Source organism: Muntiacus reevesi, chromosome 18, assembly GCF_963930625.1.
Source record: "Muntiacus reevesi chromosome 18, mMunRee1.1, whole genome shotgun sequence".
Taxonomy (NCBI): Eukaryota; Metazoa; Chordata; class Mammalia; order Artiodactyla; family Cervidae; genus Muntiacus; species Muntiacus reevesi.
In genome coordinates this window covers 21,492,630-21,519,104 of record NC_089266.1, presented here as the reverse complement: position 1 = coordinate 21,519,104, position 26,475 = coordinate 21,492,630, and the positions used below count along the sequence as shown (strand labels likewise).

General features: G+C 38.0%; 2 protein-coding genes across 2 annotated transcripts in view; both read right to left on the bottom strand.

Annotated features, from left to right (window-relative positions):
• LOC136150130 (keratin, type I cytoskeletal 25) overlaps positions 1–6,462 on the bottom strand; it is a 17,227-nt gene extending 10,765 nt beyond the window's left edge. Inside the window, exons 1-7 of the mRNA XM_065910897.1 lie at positions 6,034–6,462; positions 5,649–5,731; positions 4,958–5,114; positions 2,573–2,734; positions 2,362–2,487; positions 648–865; positions 86–153 (exon numbers count right to left, since the gene is read on the bottom strand). Of these exons, the coding sequence (XP_065766969.1) occupies positions 86–153; positions 648–865; positions 2,362–2,487; positions 2,573–2,734; positions 4,958–5,114; positions 5,649–5,731; positions 6,034–6,462 (1,243 nt within the window). The remainder of the gene's footprint in view (positions 1–85; positions 154–647; positions 866–2,361; positions 2,488–2,572; positions 2,735–4,957; positions 5,115–5,648; positions 5,732–6,033) is intronic.
• Positions 6,463–15,238: 8,776 nt separating this feature from the next.
• Positions 15,239–20,798, bottom strand: KRT26 (keratin 26). Its single transcript, XM_065909338.1, has 8 exons — positions 20,358–20,798; positions 19,841–19,923; positions 18,727–18,883; positions 17,936–18,097; positions 17,727–17,852; positions 16,818–17,035; positions 16,121–16,188; positions 15,239–15,393 (listed from the first exon to the last, which is right to left on the bottom strand). The coding sequence occupies exons 1-8, from the start codon at positions 20,796–20,798 to the stop codon at positions 15,239–15,241; spliced, it is 1,410 nt and encodes a 469-aa protein (XP_065765410.1).
• Positions 20,799–26,475: the final 5,677 nt, after the last annotated feature.

Here is a 26,475-nt window from a genome sequence, read left to right as displayed (position 1 = left end):
CTGAGGCCTGGAAATATGAAAACAGTCAAGCTGTGCATTGAAAATGAAGTAGAATAGCAGAAAATCAGAATTCCATTTTAATTACCTTTCATTTGGTTTCCCACATTTCCAGCTCCATAGTCTTTAGACTTGTAACCTCCAGACTTGCAAGCCCTGTGGACCCAAATTGTTGAAAATGTCACATAGGAGAGTGATTTAGAAAGAAATCCTTTAACTCTAGATTCACTCTTGTTTTCCTTTTTTGTTCTCTTATTAATAGTATCCTGACCAGAGATCGAACCTGCACCCCCTGAAGTGGAAGCATATTCTTGACACTGGACTGCCAGGGAAGTCCCCCTCTTGTTTTTACTCTTGTTTTTCTTTAGCTGTTCGGTGAGAAGAGTTTCAGTGGGTCACACAGTTGAAGCTACTTTGCTTTAGCAACAAGATGTGGTTTTTTGAAATCTTCTCACCTTAAATACAGGGCTTGTGGCACCTTGATTTTGTAAGATGTGGCTAATTTGTATCTTGACAGTAGTGTATCACGCTTAATATTTAGCATTTATGCTCATAAATATGGTCATTTCAATTTATGTTCACTTTCCGGGTATCTTAGTTTCAAGCAGATTTTGGTATATTGCATTTTCCCTGTAAAAAATTCCACTTACCCATCATCTCCACCAATGAGGAGACAGTAGGTCTCGATTTCTTTTTCCAGGTGGACCTTGATGTCCAGGAGCTGCTCATACTCCAGTTTCTGGCCCTCGGTCTCGGTCCTGACCTGGTGCAGCTGCTCCTCCAGGGCCCCGATCTGAGCCTGGATCTGGGCCAGCTGGGCACAGTAGTTGCCCTCCGTCTCCGTCAAGGAGCACTCCAGGGAGTGTTTCTGTTGGAAAACAGTAAAGAATCTGGGATGGATATACAGATATGCAGATATTTGCTTTGATAGATGACTTTTTCCTTTTGTTCCCTCTCCCTATAATTGTTTTAGATTTCACACTGACACATAGTTAAGAAGACACTCTATGACACTCTTAAAAATCAGCAAATTTTTCTTTTTCGGTTGAATAAGCCAAAAGATATCGGTGATGCTGTTTCAGCTGTTACATAAAATACCATTCTTTTCTTATGTTCTAAGTTAACTACATAAAAATATATTTTTTGGATATATGGATATATTCTCAACACAGTTAAGGCTTTTAACATCAACTGGCACACATTTAAAATGGTAACATAGGACCTTAATTTCCAAAATATACAAACAGTTCCTACAGCTCAATATAAAACAAAAAACCCAATCAAAAAAAGGACAGAAGACCCAAGTAAACATTTTTCCAAAGAATAAATACAGATGGCCAACAGGCATATGAAAAGATGCTCAACATCACTAATTATTAGAGAAATGCAAATCAAAACTACAATGAAGTAGCAGCTTGTACCAGTCAGAATGGCCATCCTCAAAAAGTCTACAAATAATTAACTGGAGAACGTGTGAAGAAAAAGGAACTCTCCTACACCGTTGGTGGGAATATAAATTGGTATAGCCACCATGGAAAAAAAGTATGGAGGTTCCTTAAAAAACTAAAAACAGAAAAAAAAAAACAAAAAAAACTAAAAACAGAGTTACTGTATGATCCAGCAATCCCATTCCTGGGCATATATCCAGAGAAAATATTAACTTGAAAAGATACACACACACCAATGTTCATAGCAATACTATTTACAGTAGCCAAGACATGGAAGGAACCTAAGGACCCATCAAGAGATGAATGGATTAAGAAAATGTGGTGTGTATATACACAGTGGAATACTACTCAGCCATAAAAGAGAATGAAAGAATGCCATTTGCAGCAACATGGATGCAACTAGAAATTATCATCTACATGAAGTAAATCAGAGAAAGACAAATATATATTACTTATATGTAGAACCTAAAAAGTGATGCAAATAAACTTATTTACAAAACAGAAACAGACTCACAGACATAGAAAACAAATTTATGGTTACTGAAGGGGGAAGAGGAGAAAGAGATAAATTAGGATCTTGGGCTTAACAGATATACACTACTTTATATAAAATAGATAACAATAAGGTCCTACTGTATAGCACAGGGAACTATATTCAATATCTTGTAATAAGCTATAATGAAAAAGAATCAGAAAAAAATATATATGTAATGTTCACATGTTAAATGTTAGTTATTATGATCATTATATCATCATAGAAGTTGGAATCAATTTTGCAACTAAAGTCTATGTATATATCTGAATCACTTTGCTCTATACCTCAAACTAACACAGCATTGTAAATCAACTATACATCAATTAAAAAAAAAAGAAAAAAGATAACCTAGGAGATGGTAAGAGATCAGCCTTTTCATACCGTGGCTAGGAGAGACTGAAGTTCAATTTCCAGTGTTTGGAGGTTGCGCTTCATCTCTGTCAGCTCGTTCCTAGCTGAGGTGGTGGCTCCCACATCCTCCGTGATCTGCTGTTGCAGCGAAGCGCTCTGTCAAGGTGGAAAGGAGGGAGCACATCTTAGTTTTGTGAACAGCGTTCAAAAGCAGAGGGGGTATTTTCCGGTTAAGGCTCACCTTTTCGTTAAACCAAGCCTCAGCGTCCCTGCGGTTCTGCTCGGCCAGGGCTTCGTACTCGGCCCGCATGTTGTTCAGCAGAACCGTAAGGTCCACGCCGGGTGCTGCGTTCATCTCCACGTTCACGTTGCCTCCGGCCGCGCACTGCAGAACCTGCATTTCCTGGAGATGGAAGAGCATTCAGCTTAGCTGTGTAGGGACGTCGTAAAAAGTCTAGAGGCTTAGATTTGGTAGGGTTCTTAGAGTTTCTCTGGGTCCACCTCCCAGGCTGTGCAGCTACCTCTACATTTCCTATTTCCTGTCTCATGAAGTAATGTGTTTTATTCTTGTAAAGTTTTAATTGCTCCAAAACTCTTCCTTCTGGTCAATTTAATTCCTGCTTCTATAACTCCAATTCATCGATTTTAGTTCTGCTGCACAGAAAAGAGTCTTTCTTCCTTTCCCAAATGAAAGTCCCTAAGATATTTAAAATGAGTTATCCTTATCTCTTATTCTATTTATTTATGGTTGAAATGTCTCCACCTTGATGCACTGGTCTGCATTTTACTTAAGAGACCAGCTTTGAAGTGTTCTCTAATCAGCTCTCTCCTGACATCAGACAGTAGGAACATGATCCAGGGGCTAAGTCTAAAGAATTCTGAATAATTATAAACAAGTATTTGTTATATATGTATATTTATAATTTAAACATACTTGCTTACTTGTAATTAATAAAGGGAGAACCTACTCCTCTAAAGAATCCTAGTTGTCAGTTAAGCTATTAAGCTTACACAGGGACTAGTGTCATGATGGACTTGGGTGTCAGACAGATCTCTGCATGAACTCAGGTTCTACCCTATAGTGGTTAAGCGAACTTGGGAAAATCCTTGACTTTTTTAGTCTCGATTTTCAGATAAAATAAGAATAAAAAAATATCCTTCTCTGGGTGGTTGAACAATGGAAAAGAATTATTAGTGATAAGACGTAGTAATACTATCTGGTGTTTAAATGCTAAAACAAATGCTAGTTATTATGATCATTGTCATCATCACAGAAGCTGGAATCAGTTTTGCAGCAAAGTCTACTTATTATCCCATCCGAGGTGTGGGCTGTTGGGATGCACTCAGTTCTAAGGTTGTGGTTAGCAGACCTCACTGCTAAGACTGTGTACATTGAAACAGCAGGGATCAGCTTAGGTCTCTACTGCAGAAGCCCTCCTGCCTGCCCATGTCTGGAGCCCTGAATTGGACCTAACGACAATAATGAGGCTTTCTTTTTTCCCAGTGATCTGTATACCTTTTCCTTCTCCAGGTGGGGTTTTTACTTCTGAGGATTTAGTGAAAACTTTCTCAGTTCAAGCAGAAAAAGATAAAAAAGATGCATGTGGGTCTGTCTGTGAGTGAATCATTTAAAAAATCAATTTATTCAATTCATCAAAAATTTGTTTTAGGGACTTCCCTGGTGGTCCAGTGGTTAAGACTGAGCTTCCACTGCAGGGGGCATGGGTTCAGTCTCTGGTTGGGGAACTGAGATCCCACATGCTGAGTTGTACACCCAAAGATTAAAAAAAAAGATTATCACGTACCTACCATGGGCTATAAACATTCCTGAACCTGTATGTTCATATTAATGTTCTTTAAGTAGGTATTGTTTCAAGACAGCCTCAAGGCTAATCAAATTGCATTCTTAGCTTTATCTCCTGCTTTGAGGTTTGGCATGACTCTTAGGACTTTTTTGACTATTTTAAAAGAAATTCAATTTCAAATAATAAAGATTTCTCAGAAAATGGTGGTTCTGAAAGCATTCCCCAAAATGTGTCCAGAGTCATGGCTGTATGGTCTGATTTTTTAATCTAACTTTCAATGATGACCATTTTTATATGGTACATTTTTATATGTTTAGTTTCAGTCTCATTATTTTTATATACATTAAGTTTATATCTATCATATATATTAAGATTATACATTAAGAACATATGCTGAAGTGTATACGAAATAAATGTTTAAGTGTTTTAAATCTGCCACTGTTTTATAGAAATCTAGCTCTGGTTTCCTTAAGATATCCTTAGAATATATTTATTTTATCTAATTAGATGTAATCTCCTAAGTATGCCGTTTTAACTTAGCCATAATTGCCTAGCTGAAATATTGCTCTTGGAACCCTGATTGGTATGTTTGGTATGGAAAAGAAGATTCTTTCCCCCTCCCTGCCGTGGGAAATTTGATGTGAGATCAGAGGTGAATCTGGACTAATACTTCACCACTGCTACGAACCACTCAGGCCTCATGTCTGTCTGATCACAGATCTTTAGTGCCAATTTCTTACTTAAGAAGTCAAGTCCATTATCTCCTGTTAAATGGATAGTGTCTGCAGAGGGATGGCAATATAAAGGCATTCAGCTCTTACCTCTTTATGGTTCTTTTTGAGGTAAGTCAGCTCTTCACTCAGGGTTTCATACTGAATCTCCAAGTCTGTTCTGCAGAGGGTGATTTCATCCAGAACTCTGCGAAGCCCATTGACATCACTCTCTACGCTCTGATGAAGAGCCAGCTCATTTTCGTACCTTAAAGAGGGTTAATGATTTTCCAGTTAATTTCATGGTTGGGGAATTAGTCACTGACCAGTGATCAAAAGCTAGAATTCTGGAATTTTAGAGTGACACATTTGGCCTAGATGGGAGGGGAGTTTGGGGGAGAATGGATACGTGTATATGTTTGGCTGAGTCCCTTTGCTATTCACCCAAAACTATCACAGCATTGTTAATTGGCTGTAACCCAATACAAAATAAAAAGTTTAAGAAAATAAAGTGACACATTTGGCCACGAGAGACATTTTCAAAATATGTTGTATCATAATTATTTTGAGATACTTTCTTGGCAGAAAAAGAACTAGGGTTTTGCACACTGCTTTGATAGCAGTTCATACTTTATATTTCGTAGCCAAAGAGTAAAAAAATAATAACATTCTGTTTAAGTCCAAGTATTTTACAGTGTTGGGACCAGAGTTGGTAATATTTAATGAGGGATCAAAAAATAAATTTAATGGAATGCTTCTCATTGACCTTGTGAATTTTTTTTCACCCTGTAAGTCTACTTACTTGAGTCTGAAATCATCAGCGGTCAGCCTGGCATTATCAATCTGCAGAACAGCATTGGCATTGCTGGTGGTAGAAGCAATGATCTGGAAGCAGGGAGTTTGACTTTTTAGAGGCAATTTATCATAACTGATAAAACCCCCAAAGCGTATGTGTGTTTAAGATTAGGAAATGGAAATAATCCAAGTTAATATAGTTACTAGATAGATAGTGACATTTTCATCATAACTACTGAATCTATTTAGTGCTTATTTCCAGTGCTAAATTGAAATTCCCTTTAAGAAGTCACAAGTAGGAATGAGAAATGTTTTTAGTATTCAGTGAAGAAAGACAAAGAACATTTGGAAATAAAAGTACATAAAAATGATGGCGAAGTGTAATTTCTTACCTGGTTTTTAAGATCCTCGATTATTGGGAAATATCTACTATAATCGTGATCAAGACCACGGCAAGAACCGGGCCCAAATTTCTCATACCAGCCCTTGATCTTCTGCTCCAGGTCAGCATTGGCCTCCTCCAGGGCGCGAACATTCTCCAGGTAGGAGGCGAGGCGGTCATTGAGATTCTGCATGGTCACCTTCTCATTGCCAGAAAGGAGGCCCCCCTCATTCACAGTAAAACCAGCACAGGCATTGCTCCCCAGGGCATTTCCTCCTGACGAGCTGCCTCCAAAGGCACACGAGAAACCGCTTCCAATTCCAGGCATGCTGCAAGCATTTCCAGCCCCAAAGCTGGCTCCCGCACCAGAGAGCCTGAGAGAGCCGGTGGTGGGACGGGGACTGGCCCTCCTGGATCCACTGGGAAGTCGAAGAGACATGATGTCAGGACAGGCGTGTTGCAGAGCTGTGTTTATGAAAGCTGGAATGGAGTGACTGCCCATCCCAGCTCTTCTGTCGTCCTTTTTATAGACAATGCTCAAGTGTGCTCTGGATGAAATTCTGCCTACAGAGAGTCAAACACTGCTTGCCAGCCTCAGCAAGTTAGCTTAATTGGATGAATTTTCCTAATTAGTATCTAACTTTGCCCGGCTCATTTCTGTAGGAGGGCAGTTGCCCGAAGGTTGGTGGTTATCTGAGAAATGGGTCTGGGTGGAGCAATTTCTGGTTCCTTATTACATTTTTAAATTGTGAGTGAGTCATTCCTCACTTCCCTCCTTAGAAGATAAAAACTCACCAGTCCACCACCAAATACAAATCTGGCGTCATGGTTTTGGGCTGTTAGGCCAAGGTAGATTTTGATGTTTCTGAGACTTTTACTGCTTCTGTTTTTACAGTTCTTTCCACATAAATAGAGGACAGGACAGCAATCATTATTTCCCCAGCTTGGATCTTCAACCACTGTCTTTCCTCCTCAACTCTTGCTACTGTTTCGGGTGGGAAGTTAATTTCCATTTTGGCTGACATGCAGGGTGTTTTGTTGATACGTACTTATGTCTGGGTAGAGTTGTCTTCTCACATCCATTTTGGTAATTAGGAACACACCCCTAATTGCTGTTATGGGTTGTGGGAGTTTGGAAGGACATTAACTTATTTCCTGACCTTGCAAAATTTGAAGCAAAAACCTGGAAAGAATTATTTCATCTGTTTCTACTTCGTGGTGGTTTCGCTTAGGTGAAAGTCATCAGTAAGCTTCTTCCTGGGTGTGGATTCCCACATATTTATTGAAAACTCTAAATATTATGGCAATTTGGGGGAAAAAATCTGGAAATTGGCTTATGGACAAAATTTCCATGAATATTTATTATGTGAGGCTGTTGTGAAAATATGGGTTAATTCTTTCATTCATTTAGAACCTACTATGTGCCAGTCATTCTTCTGACACTTGTGATAAGTAGAATCATACGCTATTTGTCCTTTTGTGACTGGCTTGTTTCACTTAGCAAAATGTCTTCAGAGTTCATCCATGTGGCAGCATGTATCAGATTTTCCTCTCTTTTTAAGGCTGAATAATGTTCCATTGCATGTATTTTGTTTATCCATTCATCAGTCAGTGGCCACTTGGGTTGCATCCACTTTTTAGTTATTTCAAATAATGTATAATGCAACTATGAACACGGATGTATAAATATCTGTTCCAGTCCTTGTGTACCCTTTTCATGGGAACATACCCCAAAGTAGAATTATTAGATCATATGGAAATTTTATTTTTAATTTTTTGAAGAAATATTGTACTATTTTCCATAGTGGCTGCACTATCTTATATTCCCATACATAGTGCACAAGGATTTTGATTTCTTCACATCATCACAAACATCTGTTATTTCCTTTTTTTTGATAGTCACCATATCAGGTGGTATCTCATTGTAGTTTTGACTTGCATTTCCCTAATGATTAGTGATGTTGGGCAGCTATTCATGTCCTTGTTGGCCATTTGCATATTTTCTCTGGAGAAATGTCTATTTAAGTCCTTTGCCCACTTAAAATATCATGTTGGGTTTTTCTTTTTTTTTTTGGTTAAGTTGTAGGAGTTTGTTTTATATTCTGGATATTAACTCATTATCATCTTATTTTTAAATAGGTTGAATTAAGAGTTGGACATGACTGAGTGACTAAGCACACACGTGCACACATCACTCTTCATTTTTGGATTGTGATTATTTTATCTAACTTAAGGAAGTGATTAACTCTGAGAGGTCATAAAAGTATCTCCTGGTAACATACTCGAAACATTTTGCCTTTCATGGTTAAGGCTTTGGTAGTTTGGAATAATTTTTGTGTTTTCTGTGGTATCTAATCAAATTTCATTTTTTCGATATGGATAATGATTTCAGCACTGTGTACAGAATAGTCTAACCCTCTCTCTGCAATGCCATGCCATACTGTCATAAAGGAACTGTCCAATGCCTCAATTAGTCAGGAAATCAAAGTCCTCAATAAATCGTCATTTAGGTGGAGATTCAACTGTTACTATTTTTTGGTCTGGTGCAGAAACATATTGTTTTGGTTACCATTGCTCCATAATATAACTTGGTATCTGTTAAGGCAAGTATTCCTTTGTTCTTTGTTCTTATTTGCCATCAAGTCAAATATTCCTTCTGTATTGCTCTTTCATATAAAATTTAAAGCCTGATTCTCAAATGCAGTAATAGCCCAAGATTTGCTTGAAATCCATTAAACTATTTGAAGAAAATTGACATCTCTGTGATATTGTGTATGTGTATCCAAAAAGTTGAATATTCTTTCCATTTATTTAGGTCTTTCGTAATGTTCTTCAGTGAAAAGGTGCAGATTTCTTCATAATATGCTTTTGCATCCTTTTTAAAGAACTATTTCCAGATACTTATCTAATATTGCCAAAATATCTTTTAGAAATCACACTTTCTGGACAAATTGTACTAAGAAATGCAGTTGATATCTGTGTAGTAGGTTTGATCAACTTTACTATAGTCTGTTTTTCCCCCACCCAGTTTAAAATTTTTATTTTATTTTTTTGGCTGTGTAGTATGCAGGATCTTAGTTCCCGGACCAGGAATTGAACCTGGACATTTGATCATGGAAGTATGGAGTCGTAGCCATTGGATCTCCAGGAAATTCCCATCCCCCAGCTTTTATTTATTAATTTTCCCAGTTTTATTGAGGACCAACTGACAAAATTATAATACATAAATTGTAATACAGTATTACAGAATTGTAATACAATTGTAAGAAATTATTCTCACAATGAAGTTAGTAAATGCATTTATCACCTCATATGGTTACCTTTTTTTTTCTTTTTGGTGAGAACATATAATATCTGCTCTCTTAGCAAATTTCAAGTATTCAGTACAGTATAATTAACTTTAGTCATTATGCTACACATTAGATCCTCAGAATTTATTCATCTTTTAACTAAAATTATGTACCCTTTTTTCTCCATTCCCTAGTCCCTGGCAATACCATTCTACTCTCTGCATGAAAATATGATTTTTTTAAATTGGAGGATAATTGCTTTTCAGTGTTATGTTAGTTTCTGCCATAAAACAACACGAAAATATTCTTGACATAAACATAGCAATGTCTATAGAATAAAATGTTAAAATCCTCCCTCACCTTCCCCTCTCTTTTGTCCTCCCTGCTTTCTCAGGAAGCTGCAGTTTACCCATCCAGATGTTTTCACCCTTCCAAATGGATTTCTGTTTATTTGCACACATACACAATGTGTAAAAATACACATGCTATCTGTGAGTCTTCTGTGTTAAATGTGTTGTTCTGTAACTTGTTTTGTTCACCTTCCATTAATACACTTTAGTGCATGGGTGGGTGCCCAATGTGGATGAGACCATTGGTTGATCCTTAATTTTAGCTGGGCAATAGCTCGCCACAAGAAAGCTACTATCTCTCGCTTTCTTTGCAGCCAGCTGTGGCAATGTAATTAAGTAGCTGATATGATGTAAGCAGTATATGTGGCAAGTTCTAGAAAGCTTTGTCTAAGAGAAAGCAGACACACATCTTTTGTCCTGTCTTCTCCGTTTCCTCCTCTTGGTTCAGGGTGTGATGGCTGGGTATGAGGGTTGGAGGGGCATCTTGGACTGTGAGCTGGTACCATATCCTGGGTATGGCAGAATGGAAAACTGAAAGGAACATGGGTCCTGAAGGATGCCGTGAGGCACAAAGCTGCCATCCACAGCCCTGATTAGCCTACTTTTGAATTTTTATGTATGAGAGAAACAAACTTCTATCTGTGTAAAGTCATGTTATTTTGTTATTGTTGCTCAGGGCCAAATCTAATATTAAGTAATTTGTTTAACCACTATCTTATTTAGGAACTTTCAGATTGTTTCCTACTTTTTGCTGTTATTAATAATGCCAGACATGTTTTCATTTTTCTTTAAGGTAGAATTCTTAAATCTTTTTGTTAGTTCATTTTAGCCAGATTTGTTGAGGTTTAATGTATGTATAGTAAAATTCATTCTTTAAGCATACTCTATGAGTTTTGACAAATTCGTAGTCATGTAACACTCACTACAATCAAGATATAGAAAGTTCTGTTATTCATCCCCCGATTCCTTTGTACCCCTTTGTCATCAGCCTGTCCCCACAGCCCCAGTTCCAGACAAACACTGATCAATTTTCTATGTCTATAGTTTTGCCTATTCCAGAATGTCATGTAAATGGAATCATACAGTATGTGTCCTTGAGTCTGACTTCTTTCACCTAGCATAAGACAACTGAAATGCATTCACATTTGAGCCAGCACATCAGGGCAGTGGGAATTCTGCTAGAAGCCTCCCATGGAAATGATGAAAACCTCATAAATGTATCCCAGCATGTAGAACTCAACTTCCTGTCCACTTAAAGTGACTCTGTGTTTATATGCCTACAATAGATCAGTTCATGCCTACTAGTGCACCTGATTAATAACACCTCTTGCTCCGTCTCAGATGTTACATTTGGATAATAACTTACGGCCCCTTTATCTTAGACTGGCCCTCAGAATGCTTGTGGATATCCAAACACCACCAGACCTGAGGGAAACTGATAATGGAAGGGACATTGACATGGAAACAGACAGCAGATCTCACCAATTGTGGTAAATTATTTCAGTTTTGCAAATTTTACGAAAAGTGGCCATATGAACCTGATTCTAGGGCCCCCTTTGTGCCCTGTGCTAATGAGGGTTCTTGAAGCTTCTGTGTCATTGGTACTTTCACCTCTGTCAGTCACCATGACCTCAGCTTCATCCCTCAGCCCAGTCCTCCATCACACTTGGTTCTCCTAAGCCTTGAATCTCTCTTGGATTTTATGAGGTTGACTAGTTCCAGGAACATATATTTTGTTGTTGCTATTGAGGCTTGTTCCACCACTTCCTTTCTTCCAAATGAAAAAAAAAAAAAAACAAAAACACAAACCCACCTTTAATTCTTCTCTTTTTTTCCCTATCTTTTTGGTTTTATACATTTTTCCTTCTTAATTGGGGTATGGGGAGGAAGAAGAACCTACATGTTCAGTATGGTGTGTTTTTGGAAAGAAGATGGCAGTACTCTGTTTGTATCATGATTGGGTGCAGCCTCAAATTGGTCACATTCAAGACTATGACTCTTGCATCAGCCCTTGGGGCTCAGGGAACATGTGAAATATCTGAATCAGAGACAAAATAGGGCCTTTCAGATATCCTCAGAAAGTTCTAATATAGCACAAAACTGTTTGTATCTTGCCTGTTTGTGTTTTTGCTGTCCTTGTAGGACTGAGTAGGGAGATCTTGGTTGATTCCTCTATGCTGTGTTTTACTCCAGAGGCCATGAGCTCTTATGGTCCTGATTTTTCAGGGCAGTAACTTCTCGGCCTGTTCTGTAAAATATTTGTTTCCAAGGGCATGATGGTGAAATGTCTAAGACATGTTCTGTTAGCCAAGGTCTGAATGATGGATACTGGACAAGGTTTGGTAGTTAACAATTAAAAGTGCCCAATGAAAGTTTTAGAACTGAACATTGAAAAACAGACTGGTTCCAAATCGGGAAAGGAGTATGTCAAGGCTGTATATTGTCACCTTGCTTATTTAACTTATATGCAGAATACATCATGAGAAATGCTGGGCTGGATGAAGCACAAACTGGAATCAAGATTGCTGGGATAAATATGAATAACCTCAGATATGCAGATGACACCACCCTTATGGCAGGAAGCAAAGAAGAACTAAAGAGCCTCTTGATGAAAGTGAAAGAGGAGAGGGAAAAAGTTGACTTAAAACTCAACATTCAGAAAACTAATATCATGGCATCTGGTCCCATCACTTACTGGCAAATAGCTGGGAAAATAATGGAAACAGTGAGAGATTTTATTTTCTTGGGCTCCAAAATCACTGCAGTTGGTGACTGAAGCCATGAAACTAAAAGATGCTTGCTCCCTGGAAGAAAAGTTATGACAAACCTAGACAGCTTATTAAAAAGCGAGATGTTATTTTGCTGACAAAGGTCATCTGCTCAAAGCTATGGTTTTTCCTGTAGTCATGTATGGATGTGAGAGTTGGAGCATAAAGAAAGCTGAGCACTGAAGAACTGATTCTTTTGAACTGTGGTGTTGGAGAAGACTCTTGAGAGTCCCTTGGACTGCAAGGAGATCCAACCAGTCCATTCTAGAGGAGATCAGTCCTGAATAGTCACTGGAAGGACTGATGCTGAAGCTGAAACTCCAATACTTTGGCCACCTGATTCGAAGAGCTGACTCATTGGAGAAGACCCTGATGCTGGGAAAGATTGAACTTGAGAGGAGAAGGGGAGGACAGAGGATGAGATGGTCAGAAGGCATCACCGACTCAATGGACAAGAGTTTGAGTAAACTCTGGGAGTTGGTGATGGACAGGGAAGCCTGGCGTGCTGCAGTCCATGGGGTCGCAGAGTTGGATACGACTGAGTGACTGAACTGAATGAAAGTTTTGGGGATTTGTTAACTATTGATACCAGTGTTTTACCTTTTTTTTTTTTTCCATTAAGACTGAATTCTTAGAATTGTGGATGAGTACTTAAGTTTTCCAGCCCTCATATTTATGCTTTCCAGAAGTATTAGCTAAAACCATGCATTTTGGAATCATAACTTAAGTTTGTATTAAATATAAATCTGTCTTGTATAGATAGACAAGTCTTTTTATCTGAATAGGAAAGAGTAGATATAAAAAAATGGAAGTTAGATTTTGTTTTTGGAAAGAATAAGAGCACTCTTGGGAACAAGGAGTGACTAGTGCTGGTGGTTGCAGACAAAGAGGGTCCAACATTGTGGTACTGAGATGATAGATTAGCCAGGTGTCTTGAGACAGCTGTAGTTGTGGCTCTAGTCCTTCATTTCCTAGGAGATGGATCCTCTTGATGACCCTGCTAGTCAGAATGAGATGGTAACAAGACATAGTGAAGTAGCTTGCAGCCTAAGTGAGAGGATATCTAGTGACCAGGACTTAATAAATATGAAGACAGAGAAGGTCGGTGCTGGAGAGGAGCTGGAGATGGGTGGTGAACAGAGAGGAAAAGACTACATCTCTGCACACAAGAATCTGTTGATGATGGACATTCCTGGATGGCAATGGAATCTTAGTGTGAAATAGAAGGTGCTTTGGGGAAGTTGTTGATTTTTTTCCTGGTCAATTAAGACTCTGGTCAGCGAGGAAGAAAGGGAGATCTGAATTTGAATTTATCCCCCACCGCCCATCATCTGTGTAACTCTGGGGAAATTGCTTAATCTATTTGTATGTTTATGCCTTTATGTAAATAAAAATAATAAAAACATTTACCTTATAAGCCTTTATGCAGATCAAAATGGTGAATTCATAGAAAGCAAGATTAAAGCATACTCAGTAAATGTAAGACATTGGTATTATGGTCCTTCAATTGAAAGTACTTTTAACCTAACCCAATCCAACTCTACACCATTGAACTTATGACTTCCATTACCATAATTGGAGCCCTTCATCAGAAGAAGACCATGAAAAAGGTAATGTCCAGCTGTAGCTACAGTTCAAGAAACTATGCCAGGGCAGAGGTCAACTACTTATGTGGAAGTAGGAAATATAGCAATCAAAATGATCTTTGAGACCTGGAGATGCAACCTTAGTGTGGCTTAGCACCTAGATATGTTGCAATTGAGTATGTGGGCCACTTTGAATTCCACATGGTGTATATACCAGTTGGTTAAAACCCTTTAGTGAGTGACTTCCTTGGTGGTCCAGAGGCTAAGACTCTAAGCTCCTGGTCCAGGGGGCCTGGGTTTGATCCCTGATTGGGGAACTGGATCCCATATGCTGTGACTAACACAGTGCAGTCAGACAAACCAATCCTCCCCCCCCCCACGCCCTCCCCCCCCAAAAGCCAAAACAACCCTTTTGTGATATTTTGTCATTCACATTGGAAATCTAGGTTATTGCAGAGCTCTCTGCCTCATCACCCATATAAAATAAGCTTTTATATCCCAGAACTTTGCTGCTGTCTAGACCCAGCTTTCTAAAATAACTTGGTTAGGATATCAGGCAGGATCTTGTGTGCAGGAGGATGTGAGCAAGATTGAGAACCACCCCAGTCAATAAGTAACTAAGTGCAAACTGGAAAAAAGCTATCCAGATTCAGAGTAACAAACTAACATTAGCCCATCACCCCTGCAGGCCAGGCATTCTAAGGTTGAACCAATTATAAAGCTCAATCAGTATCATTTTCTATTACATCCATAGCAGCTCAAACTCAAAGAGAACCAGTCATTTACATAGTTAATCAGGGACAGATTTGGGACCAGAGGTTAGGACTGGCATTCTTTCCAATTCATCCTGTCATGAACTGGAGTAAATATGACTACAAGTGAAGCACTTAATTTTATTAGCATATCCTTAGTACTGTGACATTGAGATCAACTGGAAATTCAAAAGCACAGAATTTATCAAAAATAACTTGGGACAGAAAATTTTTAATGAAAAGGCAATAAAGATTCCACCAAATGCAAGCAAAAACCAGGGACAGAGCAAGATTTTTTCCTATTCCTGGGAAGGATGACATACAAAGAACCTGAGAAAGGGAAGAGAAGGAAAACATCTTCTAACCCTTTTATTTGAAGAACAGAAATGAATGGTTTCCTTGGGTTTTTTGGTCAATAGGATTTTACAAAAGCAGACTTTTTTTTTTTTTTTTTTAATAGCGTGTCCCCTCATTGAGGGACTTTAGAAGGCAGTCGTTGCTCCATTGTAATGTTACTTATTTTTGAGGATTTTTCTTCAACCGAGTGGACCCTTAGTGAGAGGACACTGCCAAGCTGATCAAGTTCCCCAACCACTGTTTTGACAACAGCTTCTTCTTTTGAGTCTAAAATAAAACAAATGCAAGCTTAGTACTCATTCTTAACAGGTGGAAAGGTATTTAGTCACAATGGGTATGCTCGTATAAAACAGTTTGCAGAACTTCCCTGGTGGTCAAATGGTTAAGACTGCTGCTCTCAATGCAAGGGGCCTGGATGTGATCCCTGGTCAGGGAGCTAGATCCCACATGTTGCAGTTAAGACCTGCCGTGGCCAAGTAAATAAATAAATAAAAATATTAAAAAAAACAAACTGTTTGGGAGTCTGCTGAAAATTGAGATGTAATACTCAATATCTGTGCTTAGCAAGGCCTGAGACTATCTTTCTTATCTTTTAGAACAATGGGTGTTTGAAAGCATAAGTGAAACATTCATTAAGAAGTATCAGGCAGGTATTGGCCTGGAGCAAGTAATGTCTTCTGTTAAACACCAACTTGCCCTGTTTTTGCGGTTTAAAATAAAGTTTCTTTTCTAGAAAAACTTTGAAACTGGGAAAATAATAGGTTCTAAGTAAGAAAAATGTTGGGAGAATTGATTTCCCATTTCAGTAATTTCATAATTTGACCACATCTGTTCTAAAGGAACATGAAATATGAATGTTAAGAGCTGATACCCTTCATTCACTAGAACTAAACTTATATACAATTTTACTTAGTTTCCAAATAAGTGACTTATTTAATATGACTCCTGGAGTTTAAAGAGTTATTCCAAGTGGAAAAAAAAACCCCTCCTGTACCTTTGACTTGATTTTCAGAATTTTTGGGCCCACGCCCTTCTGATTTGTAACATGTGGACTTGCTTTTTCTGTGAAGAGAAAAGAAAATTACTGCAGTTTTCTTTCATTATGGATCTCATAAATAACTATGAATGGGGAATAAAGGTTTTGGAGTGCTAGTTTCAGTTGAAGTTCTAGTTTCAAATATGGCTTCAACATTAGTTGAAGGAAATGAGATCTCCAAGATCTCCAAGATCCCCTGGAGAAGGAAATGGCAACTCACTCCAGTATTCTTGCCTGGGAAATCCCATGGACAGAGGAGCCTGGCTGGCCATAGTCCATGGGGTTGCAGAGTCAGACATGACTTAGCCACTAAACACCACCACAACAGGGTGGTAACCAGTGAAGCCACAATGGAGTGTGTTATTATAAGAGATATGCTTCAATGCTTAATCTCAGAAAGCAGTTTTCCTCCTGGATTGGAGTCCAGGCATTGCTCAATGTTCCATATTTAAATGTTCTCTACATTAACAGGTATAGATACTTTACATACTAAGAGATTGGATTTTGCTGCCTGTTTTCATGTCATCTACATGCAGTAACAAATTGCTAAGTGATGCTCTTCAGAGCAGGAAATTCTAGGATACAGTATTGGTTTACACATACACTGAGAAAACCTAGTCGATGTTTTTCATGTTTTTCACAAGTTAATATTTACCTTCCTTCCCCATCTATTAATTTGCAATACATTTCAATTTCTTTTTCTAAAAATATTTTGACATCGAGAAGCCTTTCGTGGTCAAGCTTCTGGCCTTCTGTTTCCATCCGAATCTGCTGGAGTCGGTCCTCCGTTGCTCCAATCTGCTCTTGGATTTGCTGGAGCTGATGGCAGTAATTGCTTTCAGTCTCAGCCAAGGAGCATTCGTAGGAATGTTTCTGAAAGAAGAACAAAGCACAGCTTGCACGTGTAACAGATAAACCACGTGTTCATGCTTTAAAAACATTCTCAAGGTAGAAAGAAATATTTTGTACAAGGGCTAAATCTTTCCCCTTGAAAATCAACATTAGCCAAATTAAAAAAAATTTTTGCTCTCCATTGAAAAAGCTTCTTGTTTTTCCTTCTTCAAGTTTTGGGATTGGTGAGTCAGAAGTAATATTTATAGACAAAATGCTTGATATATAATATGTCCATGTCTATTTAATACATTTTTAGTGAAATATAATTTTATATATTCAGTTATATGTTAATATATATACATATGTGTATATATACACATATATACATAAATATATATATATATACACACACACACATATATATATATATATATGGGCTTCTCAGGTGGCTCAGTGGTAAAGCATCTGCCTGCCAATGCAGGAGATGCTGGTTTGATCCCTGGGTTGGGAAGATCCCTTGGAGAAGGAAATGGCAACCCACTCCAGTATCCTTGCCTGTAGTATCCCATGGACAGAGGAGTCTGGCGGGCTACAGTCCATGAGATTGCAAGAGTCAGACATGACTTAGCAACTAAACAACAACAACATATATATATATATGTATATATATATATATATATATGTTTACTTAATACACACACACATTCAAGTCAAGGTGATGCCTACGAACCATGGCCATGAGGGACTGAAGTTCTATTTCCAAGGTTTGCAGGTTGCGCTTCAGTTCCATCAACTCATTTCTGGCTGCCGTAGCAGCTCCCACATCGTCAGAAATCTGCTGATGCAGCGATGTGCTCTGAAGCATAATTGTCAGATGGGTTAGTGACCTGCTTGGCGGTCTCCTGAACAAACCCTTGGCCTGTGATTTGCTACATGTACCTTCTCATTAAACCAGGCCTCGGCATCTTCACGGTTCTGTTCCGCCAAGTCCTCGTACTCAGCCCTCATGTTGTTCAACAGAACAGTGAGGTCCACTCCTGGGGCTGCATTTATTTCCACATTCACGTTCCCCCCAGCTGTACCCTGCATGACTTTCATTTCCTGGAAAAGCAATCTATATTAATCATCAAAGTATACTTAAAGAAAATTATTGAAGTATAGTTGATTTTGGGCCTCCCAGGTGGCGCTAGTGGTAAAGAACCTGTCTGCCAGTGCAGGAGATGTAAGAGACGTGGGTTCGATCTCTGGCACAGCAAGATCCCTGGAGAGGAAAATGGTAATTGCCTCCAGTATTCTTGCCTGGAAAATTCCATGGACAGAGGAGCCTGGCGGGCTATAGTCCATGGGGTTGCAAAAAGTCAGGCACTACTGAGCTCACACACACACACACACACACACACAAGTTGATTTACAATGTTGTGTTAATTTCTTCTATAGAGCAGTTACTCGGTTATACATACATACCTACAGATTCTTTTTCATATTCTTTTTCATCATGGCTTATCACAAGGTATTGAATACAGTTCCCTGTGCTATACAGTAGGACTTTGCTTTTTATCTCTCCTATATATAATAGTTTGCCTCTGCTAATCTCAAACTCCCAATTCATCCCTTCCTTCTCCCCCTTCCCTCCTGGCAATCACAAATCTGTTCAAGGTAGACTTTTGATTGAGATCCACAGTGGACTTGAGGAGGGGCATCAGATACCATAGGAAGCCAGGGTTCCTTACCTCCTGGTGATTTTTTTTGAGGTATGTCAGTTCCTCACTGAGTGCTTCGCACTGTATCTCCAGGTCATTTGTACAAAGAGTCAGCTCATCCATAACTCTGTGAAGACCATTGATGTCCGCCTCAACACTCTGGTGCAGAGCAAGCTCATTTTCATACCTAGAAGGTTGTTAAAATGCTTGAGAACTACAATCGTAGGTAGGTGCAAAGCATGACTTTTCTAGATGTTTCATATACTGAAAGACACTGATGTTCAGTACATACCCCTGAAGCAGATGATGATAGCAAAATGATGAAACACTTTGGAACACCTGTTGATTTATGGATATTATTTTGGAGCTGTTCTTCAGAGTTTATTTTTGGCATCCCATGTGCTTACCAGAAGAAAATTGCTCTTTAAATTTATGTTAACTTTACCCTAAATGTCCATCAGCAGAGAAATAAAGAAGATGTGGTACATATATATATGATGGAATATTATTCAGCCATTAAAAAGAATGAAATAATGCCATCTGCAGCAACATGGATGAACCTAGACATTATCATACTGAGTAAAGTAAGTCAGGCAGAGAAGGAGAAATATTGTATGGCATCCTTCATGTGTGGAATCTAAAAAGGAATGTTACAAATGAACTTATTTACAAAACAGAAACAGACTCACATACTTAAGAGGGCAGACTGATGGTTTTCAGGGGGGAATAATGGGAGGGAGGGATAGTTAGGGAGTTTGGGATCGACATATACATACCAGTATATTTAAAATGGATAACCAGTAAGACCTACTGTATAGCACAGGGAACTCTGCTCAATGTTATGTGGCAGCCTGGATGGGAAGTTTGAGGGAGAACGGATACATGTATATGTATGGCTGAGTCCCTTTGCTGCCACCTGAAACTATCGCAGCACTGTTAACTGGTTATACTCCAATATAAAATAAAACATTTTTTAAAAGTTAAGAAAATAAAATTTATGCTAGCTTTGTATCAGGGCACATTTAATCTCTTCAGTGATCTAGTCTGACTTTATAAAACCATGTTGATTTTTAAAGCAAAAGGTATGTTCTCTACTCCAACTGTAGTATTTTTACCTTTATTATAATTATTTATGTTTACCTACTTCAGCCTGAAGTCCTCGGCAGTCAGTCTGGCATTTTCATTTTGTAGAACAATGCTGGCGTTACAGGTAGTCACAGAAATAATCTAAATAGGGTAGATGGTGCAAAATGTTAGGTCCCAAAAGTCAAGGGAGATTCCAGATCTCATTGTGATTCTTATCTTCTTAATCCATAAACATCTATTTTAGTATCATTTTTTCCTATTTTAAAGAAATTTGGATTTTCTGCAGAGTTTAAGAGCCAAATGTAAACTTTTCCAATCACAGACAGTTTTAATACTCTTCATCAAAAAGTATGAGTTAAATAAAAGATCAGTGAAGCAATTCTATCTATTTGGAAACAATTTCTCTTTCATCAATTAATTCTGCAAATTCTTATTGCCAGGCAGTGTGCCAAGTACTGGGAATGTAGAGTTAGCAAATTCATACAAATTTGCTAAGCATGTTTTCTATTACATCTCTCTTTTTTTTAAGGTTATGCACACCCAAAGTCTGTAGTAAAAGTATCCATCTTTCTTACCTGCCTTTTGAGATCTTCAGTGACTGAGAAATATTTACTATAGTCAGGAGCAAGTTGCCGGCCAGAACCAGGCCCATATTTCTCATACCAGCCCTTGATTTTCTGCTCGAGGTCAGCGTTGGCCTCCTCCAGAGCACACACATGGTCCAGGTAGGATGCCAGGCGGTCATTGAGGTTCTGCAGTGTCACCTTTTCATTCCCAGAGAGGAGGCCATGCTCATTTTCAAGAAAACCAGTAGAGACACCACTTCCCAACCCTCCACCACCATGAGAGAAACTTCCTCTAGAAGAAATGCTTCCAAGAGGGCTAGAGAAGTTGCTTCCTGCTCCCAACCCACCGCATACATTTCCAGCCCTGAAGCCTGTCCTTCCACCCGTTAGCCGACCAGTGCCAGCTTGAGAGCATAGCCGCCTGGATCCACTAGAAAGTCGAAAAGACATGGCGACAGCCCCAAACGACCCTTTCTCAGAGAGGAGCAAAGTCAAAAGACACCATCCATGAAGTTAGCTCTGTTGGCCTTTTATAGGATTTAGTAGGTCATTTCAGCCTTAACTCTGCTGATCTGTAATAAAATATTACTTGCATGCTAATTGTTGTTTTTCATAATTGGGTGATTTTTTAATAGTGTCCAGTCTGTAGGTGGAAAGCTGGCCCAAGTATATCTTTGTATATGAAAAAGGTGCCAGATAGAGTAATACCAAACCACAGTTTTAAAAGTCTATATTATATATGAGTCAATGTACATCGTTTTGACCTCTGAAATAGATTTTAGTTGTTTTTTCCCTCCAATATAATAAAAGATTCATACTTCAAATGGACAATGTCTAACGCTTTTGTTCTGTAAATACTTAAGAACTATTTTTATTATTCATGTGTTATCAAATGTTTTCTCTCTTATTCAAATCAGGTGCTCTCAATATATAGTGATCCTTTGGTAGTGGGAGCTCTCTAATTGATTTAAAAAAAAACAGAAATAAAAGTCCTGCAGAACTTTGCTTATCAATTTAACTAAAATTAATGAGTATGTGGCATTGACAGAAAAATTATTTGTATTGAGATTTCTTGGTTTAGTCCAGGAACAGAATGTCTACTCAAGTAACTTCTGAGCCTCCAAATTGCTCATTTTTCTAACTCAAAAATATTGTTTAATGTTTTATAGTTTAAATGAATGAAGTTGCTCAGTCGTGTCCGACTCTGCGACCCCATGGACTATAGTCTACCAGGCTCCTCCATCCATGGGATTCTCCAGGCAAGAATACTGGAGTGGGTTACCATTTCCTTCTCCAGGAGATCTTCCCGACCCAGGGATCAAACCCGGGTCTCCTGCACTGGAGGCAGATGCTTTAACCTCTGAACCACCAGGGAAGCCCCAAAATGTATGTATTTAAGACATTATGAATTTTTTTTTTGAGAAATGAGCTTCATGTTGGTGAGGAGGGAGTAAAGTATATGAAAAAGAGGGGGATTTTCATCACTACTTAGAAAACCAATAATCATGGTACTCTAGGTAAAAGATTAGTTGTCATTGTTGAGCAGAGTCTTCCTCCTTCTGCCTTGATGCCCACGGGAAGTTATCCTGTCTGGTTGTGCTTCTTTTCCCTGTTGGGCAAGTGAAAATAATAATATTGAAAAGTCTCAAATGAATGTTGAGCAGTTCCAATGATTAATGATTACAACACAGTTGGATGGGTGCAAACATTTTGTAAGTGTTAATTATTTAAATTATTATAATATAGTACACATGTCAGACAGGGTCAGCTGTCCATCACTTAAAATGGTGCAAATTGATTGGTTAACCGGTTATGTGTCCAAATAGTTTTGAAACAGTAGTTTTTCTGAAAAAGAGTTGTCAATGTTGTGGATAGTGAATACCTTTGGAAAACATCCAACAGTATTGTTTCTCAATGATATTTGGTGTACCAGAATCCATAAAAATCCATATTTTTTGATCCAAAGTATTTAAAGATAATTAAGGTAATACTAACTGAGACCACTGGGACACATTTAAAACAATGTGTGATAAGAGATTCAGCTCATATTTCGAAACTTGGTACTGATTTTGTAGTGACCTGGTCAAAATTTCAATGTTTTTGTCCATGTTTCCCATGAGTAATACAAGAAAAACAGAGTATGTTGTCAGCGTAATAGTTGGTAAGTCTTGAGTTTCGTGGATAAGAGGTATTATGAGACTGCAAAGTGTTATTAACATAATCTGCTTATCTCTAGATCTTTTATAAATACTAATTAAATGATAATCTTTTGTGTCATAAGGTAAGCATGTATTATTAAAATCATTTTGAAGACAAGTTGACTGTGAAGCTAAGAGGCAACACAGATTATAAAGCATTTCTATATCAAAGCAGGACTGGAATGTATGATGCTAAACGCAGTGAAACATTGTTATCTATTTACTCATAAGGGCAAACCTCTTGAGTTTTTTAATCATAGATTTCCTCCAAACTAACAATTACTACAAAAGTTTAGACATGCTTTAGTCCTTTCTAGAAGTGGGGGACAGGGTTAAATATTCTAGGCTAGTTCTATCTATATATTTCTCCCCTGACAGTGGTTATTTTATTAACGATAAGAAACTTGTATTCAGCTGCATGTCATTATCATATCTTGAGAATCTATTAGGTATTAGTACATTCATTATATAATATACATAGTGTAGGTAGAATCCCATGAACAGTACGAGATGGTTGGATAGCATCACCGATTCAATGGACATAAACTTGGTCAAACTTCGGGAGAGAGTGAAGGATTGGAAATCTCGGCATGCTGCAGCCCATTGGATCATGAAGATTCGGACACGACTTAGCAACTGAACAACAACGTCGGTACTCAAAAATAATTGAACATACAAACTTTAAGTTAGGCAGTTTTAATGTCTGCTTATTTCAGGATAAAGTTATTCCTTACATTTTCTTATTCTAATGATTGGATGCTAATTTTTCCCCTGATAAATTTAGCATTTAATTTCATATATGCTTTGGGCTCAGACGGTAAAGCATCTGTCTGCAATGCTGGAGACCCGGGTTTGATCCCTGGGTTGGGACGATCCCCTGGAGAAGGAAATGGCAACCCACTCCAGTACTCTTGCCTGGAAAATCTCATGAACAGAGGAGCTTGGTAGGCTACAGTCCGTGGGATCGCAAAGAGTCAGACACGACTGAGCAACTTTACTTTTACTTTTTGGTATCTTTTGCGGTTGTTTAAAATTAGCATTCTACATTTCTTCTAGCCAAGTTTAGAAAAGTGTGTTTCTTGAACACAGATGAGGTTTGTTTTGTCACCAGATTCTTAGTTTTTTTCTGAGAATCAGACTCTGCTGTGCTAATTCCTCTCACAAAATGGTTTCCCTGATTCGTTTGGGAAGGAAACTCTGATGACTGCTTAATCTCAGACTGATTGGAGTTAGGATGATTTAGTAGGTTTTTGTTTTTTTTTTTTAAATTCCTTCCCTTGCTGGAAGGTGGAAGCCTGAAGTTCTCACTAGCATGGTGTTATGTTGTAATTAAGCAAACAGACTGAGCCAGACTGCCTGGATTAGCATCCCAGCAACTCCAGTTATTAGCTGAGAGACCTTGAGCAAATTATCTAATCACTCTCTGCTTCAGTGTTCTTATCTGTAAAAAGAGGGTGTTAATAGGATCTACCTCATAGTGTTGTTGTGAGAATTAAATGATGCTTAGAACAGACCATGGACTTCCCTGGTGGTGCCAGTGGTAAAGAACCCACCTGCCAATGCAGGAGACTTAGGAGACTTGGGTTTAATCCCTGAGTTGGGAAGATCCCCTGGAGGAGGACACAGCAACCCACTCCAGTATCCTTGCCTGGAGAATCCCATGGACAGAGTAGCCTGGTGGGCTATGGTCCATATTGTCACAAAGAGTCAGACATGACTGAAGCAACTGAGCTTCATGCATGCGCAGAATAGACCCTAGCACATAGCAAGTATTCATTATCATTATTTTGATATTTTTTCCCCTGGAAGTTATGTTAAAAAGTTCTGGATGTATGTTTGTTTTCATTGCCTGTTGCTTTTGGTATCAAATCTGAGAAACCATTGCCAAGGCCAATGTCAAGAAGCTTTTCCTTATGTTTTCTTTGAAGAGTTTTATAGTTTCAGGTCTTGATATTTAGGTCTTTAACCTGTGTTGGGTTGATTTTGTGAATAGTGTATGATCAGTTCAGTTCAGTCGCTCAGTCATGTCTGACTCTGCGACCCTATGGACTGCAACATGCCAGGCTTCCCTGTCCATCACCAACTCCTGGAACTTGCTCAAACTCATGTCCATCGAGTTGGTGATGCCATTCAACCATCTCATCCTCTATGAACAGTATGAAAAGAGTACAATAGGGGCCCAATTTTATTCTTTTTACATGTGGATATTCAGTTTTCCCAATACCATTTGTTGATAAAACTGTCCTTTCCTGATTATGTATCCTTGGCTCCCTTGTCAAAAATCAGTTGACTGTATACATGTGAGTTCAATTCTGAGTTCACTATTCTGTTTCAATGGTTTAGGTCTGTCTTCCCCCCTCCCACCATACTGTTTTTTTCCCTCCCAATTGCAGTAAAATACACAAAGCATAAAATTACTACTTAATCATTTTATGTGTGCAGTTCAGTGATATTAAATATATTCATTCACAATGTTTGCAACCAATATCCATCTCCAAAACTGTTTTCATACTATAAAACTGAAACTCATGTCTATTAAACAATAACTCCCCATTCCCTCCTCTTCGCAGCACTTGGCAACCACATCCCTACTAACACTTGTTATTTTCTATTTTTTTTGACAGTAGTCATTCACTTGCGTATGAGGTGGTATCTCTTTCAGTTTTGATTTGCATTCCCTAATGATCAGTAAACTTCAGCCTCCTCTCATGTGTTTATTGGCTATTTATATATCTACCCTAGTGTTTTAATTACAGTAACTTTGTAATATATTTTGAAATTAGTAAGTGTGATGCCTTCAGCTTTGTTCGTTCCCAAAATTGCTTTGGTTATCAAGAGTCTTTTGTGTTTCTCTATGAATTTTAGAATTTTTTTCCATTTCTGTAAAAAAATACAGGTGGGATTTTGATAGGGATTGTTTGAATTTGTAGAGCATCTTTGTAGTAGAAACATTTTAATAATATTAATTCTTCCAATCTGTGAACTTGAATGTCTCTCCATTTATTTGCCTCTGCTATAATTATTTTCATCAATGTTTTATAGTTTTCAGTGTACAAATATTTTATCTTTTTGATTAAATTTATTGCTAGGTATTTTATTCTTTTTTATGCTATTGCAAATAAGATTGTTTAATTTTTTTGGATAATTTGTTTGTATATAAAACTGTAACTGATTTTTTAAAAATGTTGAGCTGTATCCTGCAACTTTGCTGAATTTATTAGTTCTGATAGTTTTTTGAGGAAGTTTTAAGGGTTTTCTATATTTAAGATCATGTCATCTGCAAGCTGAGACAATTTTGCTTCTTCCTTTTGGATTTGGATGCCTTTTATTTCTTTTTCTTACCTAATTGCTCTGGCTAGGACTTCCAGTACTGTATTGAATAAAAGTGGCAAGAGTGGACATGATCTTAGAAGAAAAGATTTTTGTTCCTGATCTTAGAGGAAAAGCTTTAAGCTTTTCACCATTAAGTTTGATGTTAGCTGTGGGACTGTCATATACGGCCTTTGTTGTACTGGAATACATCCTTCTATACCAAATTTTTTGAGTATTTTTATCCTGAAAGGATTTGAATTTTGTCATATGCTTTTTTGGCCTCTATTGAGATGATCATATGATTTTTATCCTTCTTTCTGTTAAGATGATATATCACATTTATTGATTTGTATGTATTGAAGCATCTTGCATCCCAGGGATAAATCCTACTTGATCATGGTTTATGACCCATTTAATATGCTCTTGAATTTGTTTGCTAATATTTTGTTGAAGACTTTTGCACTTATGTTCATCAGAGATATTGACCTATAATTTTATTATCGTGTAGTGTCTTTGTCTTTGGTATCAGGGTAATGCTGGCTTTGTAAAATGAGTTTATAAAATTTCCCTCTTATTTAATTTTTTGGAAGAGTTTAAGAAAGATAGGCATTGATTCT

Coding starts and splice junctions, on each gene's coding strand:
- KRT26 (XM_065909338.1), bottom strand. CDS start 20,798: ATGTCTTTTCGACTTTCTAGTGGATCCAGGCGGCTATGCTCTCAAGCT. Junction 17,853..17,935: donor AGGCCTGGTTTAATGAGAAG/GTACATGTAGCA, acceptor ATTATGCTTCAG/AGCACATCGCTGCATCAGCA. Junction 17,036..17,726: donor TTCAGTCCCTCATGGCCATG/GTTCGTAGGCAT, acceptor TTCTTCTTTCAG/AAACATTCCTACGAATGCTC.